This window comes from Myotis lucifugus, unplaced genomic scaffold (genome assembly GCF_000147115.1).
Source record: "Myotis lucifugus unplaced genomic scaffold, Myoluc2.0 scaffold_130, whole genome shotgun sequence".
NCBI lineage: Eukaryota > Metazoa > Chordata > Mammalia > Chiroptera > Vespertilionidae > Myotis > Myotis lucifugus.
The window spans coordinates 3,270,202-3,283,635 of NW_005871178.1; the positions used below are offsets into that span (position 1 = coordinate 3,270,202).

Below are 13,434 nucleotides of genomic sequence, written 5' to 3' on the forward strand. Positions count from 1 at the left end.
AAAGTGCAATTAAGTACTATACCATAAGGACCCTTCAGAATTATCCCCAAACACAAACTGAATTAGGTGGAATACCATATAAACTTGATTGAGTTGTAATTTTAGTACCAGTGGGATAGAGCACAACCTCCTTGGTGTTACACCCAAGGAGTTGAGCTGTGCCTCCAGGCTTATTTCTTAACAAATCTCCCACGTAAGGAACCTCTTGCCCCAGGCAAACCCAATAACCAGCAGCAAATCCCTGGACTTGACATGCATGGCACTGCCTTTAGTCATTCTTCTTTTTCTGCCAAAGATGCACTTCCTCTTCACCCCCTTGTCTTCATGGAGAACTCAATGCATCCTTCAAGACCTGGCCCCAAGGTTCTCTTCAACTATAATTGTATCAAAGCCATATATTAATGTATCATCAGCTGCATTAGCCATGTATTTGTTCTTGTTTCTCTCCTTCAGATTTCATCTCCTACTATTTTTCCTGGCCTTCTTTCCATTCTTTGACAAGTCTCAGAGCCTTTCCTCTGGCTCTTCCCTTTGCCTAGAAATCCCTTCCCTGCCCCCATACCTGCTTTTTACACAACTGGCTCATTCATCATTCAGTTCTCAGCTCAAATGTAATCTCTGCCAAGCAGCAGTCCTTCCTGTCCTAGATCTATGCAAACCACTCAGAAGAGTGACTGGCCATAGGAAGCACAATATACATATTAGTCATTAATATGAATTGTTTCTGTCAGGTGGAGACAGGACACAACTGACAAATCCAAATTAAAGATGAATGTGATGGGGAAGGTGTGTGAGACAGAAAAATGAGAGCTGTAGGACATTTGCTTTCAGGAGTTCAAAACAATATAGTTTATTAACTTTATATTTACATATTTATAATATACATATATGGGAAATCTAAAAGTTACTTAGAGTACCTCCTTTTTTTGTTGAATGTTATAAATTTTATTTCAAAATAGTTTAACAAACCTGATCTTACATTTTAATATTTTAAAATAAAATCCAGTATATCAAAATCTTGAACACTTAAACAATTGTGAAAACCATTATTCAAGTCAACAATTTTGTGTTTTGAGTTTCAGTGGGTAAACATGATATCATTTGTCTATGAAGAATTTACTTTGTTCCCTTCTGGCTTTTTCAAGGCTTTCAAAAGTAATCATTCCTTTTGGCAGCTGTAACTTATTTTTTTCTTTTTCCAATATGTTCTCAGCTTCACCTTAAATAAAGTACAGACATATACAAGGTGACAAAGGAGTATCAGCAGTTTGTGAGAAGACCTACTTGCTGTGTTCCTCAAATCCTACAGTTAAATATTTCACCCGCTGTCCTCAGGAGAAGTCATTTCCCAAAGGAAATATAGTGATGAATCCTGAAGACTCACAGAAAAATCAGATGCCATTTTATTTGACAGAAGACAACATTTTAACATGTAGAAGAGAAAGCATACCAAGTAATGTTGTTTTTTTCCTTGAAGAAAAGTCAGGGTGCTAAAGATTAGTTGTGTTTGGAGGGGTTTGAGGTAGTCCCCTTCCTTTTGCCTTTTAATATATTATGAGTGACATGTGAGAAAATAAAATTTACTGAAAATTCTAAATTTTTAGGAAAGCTAATCTTTGACCTGAAACTACTTGTAAATACCCCAAATAATATTAAATATTCTTTAGTCTGTATACCTACATACACACACATCTACACATTTCTATAAACAGTTCCTCTTTCAGATAACAGCTAGTAATTTGTTGGACCCATTAACATTTGCCAACTTTTAATGTTGAAGACTAATTAGAAAAATTAATTTTAAAATTGTGTCATAATACACATTGACATTTTATAAACTTTGGAAATGAAGGCAAATGTTTCCTTTAAGTTCTTGTCTTTTAGCACACAATTAATTTATACTCCAAACCTAACAGACTAAAATTTTCAAATTATAAGAGTACTTCAACCATCTCCCAACACTTCTTTTCTCAGTCTCAAATAGTAAGTAAAGATCATTATAACTTGTATATAATTAGGCCGGCCACTGATGACAGACTAGATATTTCCATGTGAGAATGTCTTGCTGGCATGTAGCAAATCTCAATATGTGTTTACAGAATGACTGATAAAGTCAGTCAAACAGGGATTTTATATCTTGGGGTCATCATTAGTTAACAATGCTAAATGTGATAACCTAAAGTTTCTAATATGGTAAGTTTCCTGGTATATTCTAAAGATGTATTTCTTTTTACAAGAAATTTCCACAACATGCCCTGAAAGTATAAAATTCTGAATTTTGTAGACTCTGATGGACCTGTAATAAAATTACTTTAAAAATATACAATCAAATTGTTTCCAGAAAGTAAACTTGCTCTGTGACTTCTAATGTCCATTATAAAACAGTGAGACATAGTTGGGCTCGGACTAATGAATCCTTAAGTAGATGAGTGATGTGAAACTGAGCTGGTTAATTTCCAGCTTCAAATGGGATTGTACCAAAAAAATTAATTTGTAGGTCAGCGTTTTAGTACTCAGAATACATTTTCCCATGGTAATAATGCTATAAATCAATTTCTAGGCCATCAGCAAAGAACTCTTTAGCTTACAATATAGCTGAACTGTGATATCAATAACACCTGACCACAAAGAACACTTTTACATAGTATCTATGAGGAAATATATTTTCATTTTCAAATTTTTTTTTTCAGAACATAATTACCTCCTCCTTTACCATATCAAAGCAGTTCCCACAAAGCTTCAAGGATGGGCCCATAGCCCAGGAAAGAGCAGGATGGAAAAATGAAGGCTTGGGAAAATACTGTTTCCAATGTTCTATGGGTTAAAGGCTCGAAAAGTGGGGACACGGGGATACTCGTATGAGTGTATTTCCCAGAGAAGTGGTAGGAATTTGGAAGCAGGAATATCCTAGACCAGTGGTCGGCAAACTGCGGCTCGCGAGCCACATGCGGCTCTTTGGCCCCTTGAGTGTGGCTCTTCCACAAAATACCGACTTCTGCGCATGGGCCACGAAGTTCAATTGCACTGTACATGCGCACCCGCACGTGGTATTTTGTGGAAGAGCCACACTCAAGGGGCCACAGAGCTGCATGTGGCTCGCGAGCCGGTTTGCTGACCACTGTCCTAGACTAATGAGAAACTATCTTCCTAGGGCAGGAATGTCTTCTGAGTGCAATGCTATTTGCTAGGGCAGTGAGAGCCAAGGTTCTGAGAGGAGAGCAGCACAGTCTGGTGAATATTTAACAACCAGCTCCCTCCCGGGGGGGGGGGGGTGTTAAAATGTAAAGTTTATTAAGTACATATGTTTATTATAGATTTACTTATAGAAATATATATGTAGCACACAAGTTATAAATAATAAAACGTACAATACATTGTATCATAAATTCCATGTAGCAAATTGGTTCTTACAGAATGTTTTCATTGATTTTTGCTGAACCCTTGTAGTCACAGCTAACCTATAGTAGCAGTTGGTGAATGAGTATAATTCCACTATGAATGAGGTTGATGTTTTCTTTTACATTGATAAGTATGACAAAAGTGAAACAATGACATATGTTGGAACTTTACTCATTTGAGAATGATTTGAACAACTTTGCTGAATCAGATAATGGTTTTTTAAATATTGGGAGAATATTTCCTCATTTTTTAAGCCATTCACAATGTAATGGCTAGGGACACAACACACTTTTAAACATAATCTTCATTTTTTAAAAATATATTTTATTGAGGGAGAAACCAAGATGGCAGCATAGGTAAACACCGGAGTTTGCTGCCTCGAACAACCACTTCAAAAATACAACTAAAAGAACGGACATCATCCAGAACCACAGGAAGGCTGGCTGAGGGGAAATTCTACAACTAGAAGGAAAGAGAAAAGCATACCGAGGCTCAGAGGAGGCGCAGTGCGAAAGTAAAATACTGAGGTGCGGAGGTGCATGTGGAGTGGGCTGGTGGCTGAGGGCGCAGTTGTCGTTTTCAATCGGGAGGGAGTCTCAGGCTCTGAGCTCCAGTTCCGGGCGAGTCTCTAGGGACCCAGACTCATACGGGAGAAGCGGGACTATCTGGCATCGGTCGGAACCCGAGGGCAGCTTTCTCTCCGAGGGGCTTGCAGCAATTACCAGGACACTGAAAAGCAGAGCCTCTGATGGCAAGTCTGAGAGCAGCCATAACTGCTAGCCCCGCCGTGTTGATCCCGTGGGACCCGCCCCGCCCAAGTCCTGCAGGGAGTCTTTTGCTGGATAGCCTCAGGCAAAGGCTAGATTAGTACCTCCCTAGAGATCCAGGAGCCAGGAAGCCCAGAGGTCAGAGTGGGACCATCCAGTTTGCAACTCCCTGGAAACATAAAGGACACACTCAGGGGGCAGACTCAGTGAGCACCAAAGCCCCATTGAAGCAAGTCTTGCCCCAGAGGGGTGTCTCCAGCACAGAAGTTCTCCCACTGCAGACACAGCTGATTCTCACAGCCAATAGGCCTGGAGGTCAATTCCTCCCAGTGATAACTACAACAGTCAAGGCTTAACTACAACAAGACTGTGCACAAAGACCACAAGGGGGTGCACCAAGAGTGTCCTCCTCAGGTAATTGGGGAGGCTGAACCACTGGGCCCTAGAGGACACTCAGCACAGAAAACCACTTTTTCAACACAGGGAAGCATAAAAAATGCCAAGACAAAGAAACAGGACACAAACGAAAGAAATGGAGGAAAGCAAACTGCTGGATATAGAATTCAGAACCACACTTTTAAGGTCTTTAAAGAACTGTCTAGAAGCCGCCGATAAATATAGTGAGATCCTCAAGAAATCTAGTGAGACCCTCGATGTTGTGATAAAGAACCAACTAGAAATTAAGCATACACTGACTGAAATAAAGAATATTATGCAGACTCCCAACAGCAGACCAGAGGATCGCAAGAATCAAGTCAAAGATTTGAAATATGAAGAAGCAAAAAACACCCAACTGGAAAAGCAAAATGAAAAAAGAATCCAAAAATACGAAGATAGTGTAAGGAGCCTCTGGGACAGCTTCAAGCGTACCAACATCCAAATTATAGGGGTGCCAGAAGAAGAGAGAGAGCAAGATATTGAAAACCTATTTGAAGAAATAATGACAGAAAACTTCCCCTACCTGGTGAAAGAAATAGACTTCCAAGTCCAGGAAGTGCAGAGAACCCCAAACAAAAGGAATCCAAAGAGGACCACACCAAGACACATCATAATTAAAATACCAAGAGCAAAAGACAAAGAGAGTATCCTAAAAGCAGCAAGAGAAAGAAAGTTACCTACAAGGGAGTACCCATACGACTGTCAGCTGATTTTTCAACAGAAACTTTGCAGGCCAGAAGGGAGTGGCAAGAAATGTTCAAAGTGATGAATACCAAGAACCTACAACCAAGATTACTTTATCCAGCAAAGCTATCATTCAGAAGTGAAGGTCAGATAAAGAGCTTCACAGATAAGGAAAAGCTAAAGGAGTTCATCACCACCAAACCAGTATTATATGAAATGCTGAAAGGTATCCTTTAAGAAGAGGAAGAAGAAGAAAAAGGTAAAGATACAGATTATGAACAACAAATACACATCTATCAACAAGTGAATCTAAAAATCAAGTGAATAAATAATCTGATGAACAGTATGAACTGGTGATTATAATAGAATCAGTGACATAGAAAGGGAATGGACTGACTATTCTTGGGGGGAAAAGGGATGTGGGGGATGCGGGAAGAGATTGGACAATAATCGTGCACCTATGGATGAGGACAGTGGGTGGGGAGTGAGGGCGGAGGGAGGGGTGGGAACTGGGTGGAGGGGAGTTATGGTGGGAAAAAAGAGGAACCAATGTAATAATCTGAACAATAAAGATTTAATTAAAAAAAAAATATATATATATATTTTATTGATCTTCCACAGAGAGGAAGGGAGAGGGATAGAGAGCCAGAAACATTGACGAGAGAGAGACATCGATCAGCTGCCTCCTGCACACTCCCCACTGGGCACGTGCCTGCAACCAAGGTACATGCCCCTGACCGGAATCGAACCCGGGACCCTTGAGTCCGCAGGCCAACGCTCCATCCACTGAGCCAAACCCGTTGGGGCCATAATCTGCATTATTAACATAGCCTTCATCATTATCTTAAGTCTAGACCATGGGTTGGTAAACTTTCTTAAAAGTCCAGACAGTAAATATTTTAGGCTTGTGAGGCCTTTTGTTTCTGTTACAAAGAGGCATCTCTGTCATGGTAATGAAAAGCAGTCAAAGCCAACTCAGAAATGAATGGCATGTCGATGTTCCAATAAAACTTTATTTTCAAAAACAGGTGGCTAGCCCACAGGCCATAGTATACCAACTTCTGGTCTAAACAATAAACAACAACAACAACAACAACAAAATAAGTCAAGTCTTGATTTAACATTTGCAGATTTCCATGGTGTAAATCCTTCCACCACAATCAACTTCAGGGTACCAATGGGATGTCACTAAAGTCAGAGTTGTATCTGTATTTTATTGTATTTGTATATTGTATCTGCATTTCTACCATACAGATACAATAGATATTCATAACTTAAGAGTATAGACATATATAATCTAAATGTGTAGATTACAGTATAGTAATTAGCTGATCAGTTGAGTACTTTTTACCATTGTTTTTAATATAATTTAATGCTTATTTTTTGTAATTTATTTCATTGTAAGTTTATATAATCTAATTTTTAATAATTATTATATTTAAAAACCAGGGAGAGGGTCTTGTCAGAATCTTCCTAAGTCAAGGAATCATAAGAAAGGGATCCTTTAACCAGGTAATGAATCAGAAATAGAGTCTGGTTTATCAAACGCTTACCTTTCATTCTTTGTAGAAGGGTTCCATAGCCCAAGTCATACTGGTAGGTGAGGACAAAGCCTAATGGAATGATAGGGAAGAGGAAGGCTGGCTTCTTCCTTTTTATTGCTCTGGTTCAAGAACAAAGAAAAATAAATATCAAGAAATGATCGTAAATACATATCTTTATACTCGATGAAAAAAAAATTTACCTGCTTTTTGAAAGAATGTCCTTTATTTCAAAAGTTACTTAATTCATTTGCATCTTCTTTGAAAATAGGATTTCCTTACCCATAACCCCTCACCAGATTCTATAGTTCTCCAGGACAGGCAGGGTCTATGAATTACTCATTGGTATTTGATGTTGAGGCTCAGATTACTCATTTTATCAATAGTGAAGTGTTGATATCTACCATTTAAGGCTTGTGGAGATAAACTTGTAGAAGCCTCCTGTCTCAGTGCCAAGTTAGTTCTCTAACTTGTAAAATGGACAAAAGAACAGAGGCAATCTAATAAACTAAAGGCAGAATTAACTATTGCTACCCTGTTTCTACAGAATTACCTCCAAGGATTAAGCTATAATGGATTACTTTGTTTACATGCACAGTATTTGGACCAAAGTCCTGTCTTGGCCAACTGAATAATAATATGATAATGGCAAAGACAAAATAAATAAATTATTTCAGAAAATTTTAAAGTAAATAACAAACATACCCAGCTGTTAAAGAGATGGCTGCAATGCCAAAAAATGTTCCAAAATATTTGAGGAATTCCCGAGACCAAGCAACTTGCATGGCCATTTGTCTTTCTCTCATTTCGTTCTGCATCATTAGCTGTCTTTCCAGCTGAAGATAAAAAAAAAAAAAAAGGAAGAAAAAGAGAAAGTATGGTTACTCCCCTTTTGAACCTGAGCAGAGTAAATAATCTGCTTTTCCAGTGAATTTTCATTCTTCAATTGCTTTGATTCATCTTTTTTTTTTTTTTAATTCTCAATAGACTTTTACTAATGTCCCTCTGGACAGCTATCCCCAACTCTTACTTTGTCAGTGAAATATATACAGAGTAGATATGATATTCTTTTTCTATGTCTTGAGGTATTGAACACAGGTAGTTTGAAGCTTTTATCCAAGCCTAACATATATGGTCAGCATATTATATCACATGTGAGGAAAGATCTACATGTAAGAGTTGGTGTTTCCATCTCTCTCTCCCTCTCACTTCCTCTCTGAGATCAATAAAAATACATGAACGGCGTTCCACCTCTGAAACAATGTTTACTTTAAAAAAAAGATTTGATCATTCTTTGTCAAGTAAAAAATCTCGTGGAATGTGTTGATCTCCCCTGGACTATTATGGCTGCCAGCAATTTTAGAATTTCCTAGCTTGTGATGCATCAGTTTAATCTCTGCCTTCATTCTCACACAGCCTTCCTCTCTGTAAGAATTCTAGCTACTTTAATAGACAATTGTCTAAAAGCTATAATATACTGCTGCCTTCATTATAGGATATAGCAAATAAAAATTGTTTGGTTGTTTATTTATAAATTTAATTAAATAGTTGTCATATACAAGGTGGGGCAAAAGTAGGTTTACAGTTTTTCGTATGGAAAATAATATAACAATAAATAATAATAGAAGAATAATCTCTGTTTTGTGTACTCATAGCTATAAACCTACTTTTGCCCAACCTATTCCTCTTCCAGGAAGGAGTGGAGGTAGTTTGAACATAAGGAAACTTCTTTTTATAGAGACAGAGAGTCATCATTAGCTCTCCCACACTGTCATGCAGTGGTGCTGTCAGAGCTCACCGGATGGTCCCAGGCCTCTGTGTCCATTTTCTGTCTCCTCCTCTGTCACGCTGTTATTTCTCACTCTTAGCAATAAATCCTTCTCTAAGGACCAATCTCTCCTGACTTCCCTTCTTCCTCTGTCTCTTCCTCTCGATCTCTCAATGATCTGTTGCTTTTGATTGTCTAGGGCAGTGGTCGGCAAACCGCGGCTCTCGAGCCACATGCGGCTCTTTGGCCCCTTGAGTGTGGCTCTTCCACAAAATACCACGTGCGGGTGCACACAGTGCGATTGAAACTTTGTGGCCCATGTGCAGAAGTTGGTTTTCAGCCTGGGCGAGTCTATTTTGAAGAAGTGGCGTTAGAAGAAGTGGGGGTACGTTTGCTGAGGTCGAGCCCTCAGATTGAGGACGTTTTTAGCAAAGGCCAGCTTAGGAGTACCCTAATTAAGTTAATAACAATGTACCTACCTATATAGTTTAAGTTTAAAAAATTTGGCTCTCAAAAGAAATTTCAATTGTTGTACTGTTGATATTTGGCTCTGTTGACTAATGTGTTTGCTGACCACTGGTCTAGGGGCAGTGAAAGAACAAACCTTTTTAGAACTGTGTATAAAATAAAAGTACCTAGTTTTAATGAGGACCGGGAAGCCGGGGCTTCCTATGAATATGTTGCATACATTTTAGAACATGGTCTTGTTATAATTATTTGGTTCTTTTGTCTTTAAGTATTTTTTTCTTGCTTCCTCATCATGTTCCAGATAAGAGGTTGTCAGTGATATGACTTTGGTCTAATGAGATGTCATTACAGTTAAAATGAAATGGAGAGTAATATTGTTTATACCATTTATAATAATAGCCAGAAAATTAAAGTACTTACTTGCAAAAGAGAAGTAAAACAAAAAGACAAAACTAAACACAACTGACTATAACTATGAGAATGTTCTTTATTTAGTTTCCCTTCTGTCTTCTTAGTGAGTTATGCTTTTCTGGTCCTACATTTCTATATCTTCATGCAATCCTGAAAACTAAAGGTTTTTATTCAACAAAAAGTACTTTTTGTACTTCCATGTGGTTTTGTTACATTCAGAAATGTTCTGAATATAAAATAATTCCTCAAAAAATGCTTTAAAAGATGGAGGAATCCTAAGCAAGAAACTAGTAAGGGGGATTAAAGGCCATGTTGAGCAAAGGCCATTCCACCTGGTTGACAGGAATTTTTTTTTCTTATTTTTAAATTTGCTTGACAAACTGATTCTAAAATTCCCTGGGAGCAGAAAATATGCTACAATATGGATGAACCTCAAAAATATTATGCTAAGTAAAATAAACCAGACAAAAAAGACTACATATTTTATGATTCCATTTATGTCCAGAAAAGGCAAATGTACAAAGATAGAAAATAGATTAGTGATTTCCTAGGTATAGGGCCAAAATCAAAGATATACCGTAAATGAGCACAAAGGAATCTTGGGAGATGATGGAAATATTCTAAAACTGGATTATGGTGATGGTTGCACAACTCTATAAATGTACTAAGAATCATGGAATTTTACCCTTACAATGGGTGGATTTTATACTATGTAAATTATACTTCAACAAAAGTGTTTTAAAAACTAGAAGTGGGACAGAGTACCCTTTCAGCATCAGTCATAATAGGTAAATAACAGTATGTATATTTTAAATCACTATGAAAAATAAGAACTATCTGTGGTATAGTTCCCTGACCATACAATTATTCCAGGTCTTTCAGGTCCACTTTCTACAATTGTTCAAAAACATCTGGACCATTAGGTAAGAAATAATTTTATTCAGATGTAAAGACTTTGTAACTTTATAATAAAACATTCCATCTTTATATTTATCAAAGAGAGAAGGAAAGACTGTTTAGCATTATATATATTCCTTTTCATAAATAATTACTTTTAAGCTTCATAATCATTATTTTTTCTATTCTCATAATAAAATTACACTACCAGAATTTTCTTTGCAGTGGTAGGAGGTGGGAGGAAACTGATTTCTTTCTGTAAATGTTTCTTTTTTTCCTTCAAGCTTCCCTAATCCTAATGCTAATATCACCTTCCATGGGTATTAGAAGTTACTGCCCTAAAGAGGTACAATCTACACCAAAGCAAAGTTTTGGTCAAGAGGGTGGGTTGAACTGATCTGTCTTCCTACAGGGGTGGGGAACCTTTTTTCTGCCAAGGGCCATTTGAATATTTATAACATCCTTCTCTTAATATAATTGACTTAATATAAATTTATGTTGCTGTGAAAAAAGCTCCCAGATTTATTGAATTTCGAGTCCTACCTGCAGTTGCCTTGGCAGGGCCAGACCAAATGATTTTGTGGCCCTTATATGGCCTGCAGGCCAGATGTTACCCACTCCTGCTTTAAAACATTGCTCAAATGTCAACCCATCATCTCTTTTGGAAAGTATTTTGGGAGTTCAGCTTGGATGGTTATTAATCTGTACTTTTTTTTATTTAGAAGAAAATACATTTATACAGTAGCTAAAATCAGAACCTAGTTAACATCAAAAACTTAATCTAGTGATATAAAGATTGTTATTAAGAAGAATTCCTAGGGCAGGTCATCTCCAATTCTAATTAATTTTAGCCAAGCATTTAACTTAGAAATTTCTTATTTAAACCTGATTTCAGTATAAAAGCCAAAGTAGATTATGGAAAGAATTCATCATTTATCCATTTCTGGGAAATAATAATTCCACTATCCATGTTCACATGTGATTTCAAAAATAAAATATCATCTCATTATTATAAGGAAATAACCATTACAGTGGGGCCTTGACTTACGAGTTTAATTTGTTCCATGATGGAGCTCATAACTCAAATTACTCGTATATCAAATCACTGTGACGTTTGCTGCGCCAACTAGCGGGGGAGTATCTGAAACTGGCTCGTAACCCAAATTTTTTTGATCTTGCAACTCAAAGCAAAAGATCAGCCGAGAGACGGCTCATATCTCAAAAAAACTCGTTAGTTGGGACACTCGTAAGTCAAGGCCCCACTGTAATTCCTGATGGAAAAATAATTATTTTTACATTCTGTCTTGTTCTGACTTGTATGAGTCTAAGACTTGTATAGAAAGATAAGTCTGACCCAATCATAACCAATAAATTTTAGATTTGTTGCTGTTTAATTCCTATAGTGACATTCATTCTTCCTTCACTACAATCCTATATAATAAACAGCTAATATGCTAATTAGACCAAATGGCAGAACGACCATCTGGACGAAGCTGGGGCTGTGAGGGCCGAGCCCCTTGCACGAATTTCATGCATCGTGCCTCTAGTGCTAAATAAAAACCCAAACTGAATTGCCACAAATAGGAAAAAGTCAAACTGAGAAACATAAATGTAATTATGTTTTATGTAATTAAATGAAATGACATACATTGAGAAACTTAAATGTAATTAAGTTTTATGTCAAAATTTTCTTTTATAATCCTGATTTTTTTCTTAATAAGAAAGGGGTACATTTTTAAAAAATATATTTTAAAATATGTTTTATTGATTTTTTTACAGAGGGAAGGGAGAGGGACAGAGAGTCAGAAACATCGATGAGAGAGAAACATCGATCAGCTGCCTCCTGCACACACCCTACTGGGGATGTGCCTGCAATCACAATACATGCCCTTGACCGGAATCGAACCTGGGACCCTTCAGTCCACAGGCCGACGCTCTATCCACTGAGCCAAACCGGTTAGGGCAAGGGGTAAATTTTTTATTATGGGCTGTCTATTCACACTGACTTCTTGTACTGAAAACTAAAGACTAATTTGATAGTACTGACAAGCAAGCTAAGATATGAAGTATTAAAAACAATAGTGGCTCAGTTTCAGCCCTTGTTGGGCAGGGGCTGAAAAGAGAGCATGATGGAAAGGGAAAAGTGCGCCCTCCCCCAGAATAATAAGCACTTAATCACAGAAGAGATGTTGATACTGAACTGTCTAAAAGGACTACATCAATGATCCAAGGGGAAAAGTTAGTTCTGTTAAGTCATGAAAGTGGCACAAAGCATCCACTGGAAGAAGGAAAAGTGAGAGAAGCGAGCACTGATTCCCCTTGGTGAAGTCTACAAGAAAACAATTTGATTTTGAAGTGGTTACTATTTAGATATTTTAACTTTTCAGTTTGATAAAGCTATAAACATGCTGGCATTTTTTTCGCACTGTTCTCCACCCCATGATAGAAAGTGAGGGTCGTAAAGCAAATAGGTGTGCCTTTGGGATCCTCTCCCTGGACAGGTTCACATCTAAAGGACCTCCTTTTACATTATAAATTTTAGGCAAAATTATGTCCTATAAATATGTAAATATTTAGTTGAACTTACTAGAGAGAAAGATAGAGATTACATGTGAGCACACCAAATTGTATGGTGTGCAATGGCAGTAGCTTTTTGTTGAAAGAAATACGTAGACAAAAACCCCTGTCGTTTGCACTTTACTATATATCTCTTATTTATGAACATTACTCATTCTTCCCTTTTATCTATCAACAACAAGCAGATTTTTTTCTTCATAGTTGTGTGCTTTGGGTTTCTAGTTCTTGAAAATGACAGTTCTTGCAAATGAAAGTTCTAATTGATGTATTTATTAAAGGGGCATAGCAACAAAGTGTTACTCAGAAGGGAATTAACTTTAGCAGTATTTTTTAAAAATATAACCTAATAGAACTCCCTTCGCCTTCAACTTCCCAAAGCCTTTAACTATTCAAATGTTTAAATACTAAAAATATGAAGAAAATATTTAATTAAAATATATATATTCCTAATCACCTCTTGTGGTAATATTGATTTTTTTATTAT

At 37.2% G+C, this 13,434-nt stretch overlaps 1 protein-coding gene across 2 annotated transcripts in view; it reads right to left on the bottom strand.

Annotated features, from left to right (window-relative positions):
• Positions 1-820: 820 nt before the first annotated feature.
• The window catches only part of PLGRKT (plasminogen receptor with a C-terminal lysine), a 33,867-nt gene continuing 21,253 nt past the window's right edge, over positions 821-13,434 (bottom strand). For both annotated transcript variants that reach the window (XM_023758430.1, XM_006094127.3), the window contains 3 exons: positions 7,535-7,665; positions 6,842-6,951; positions 821-1,219 (listed from right to left, as the gene is read on the bottom strand). In XM_023758430.1, coding sequence (XP_023614198.1) covers positions 1,098-1,219; positions 6,842-6,951; positions 7,535-7,665 — 363 coding nt within the window. In that variant the 3' untranslated portion in view covers positions 821-1,097. The remainder of the gene's footprint in view (positions 1,220-6,841; positions 6,952-7,534; positions 7,666-13,434) is intronic.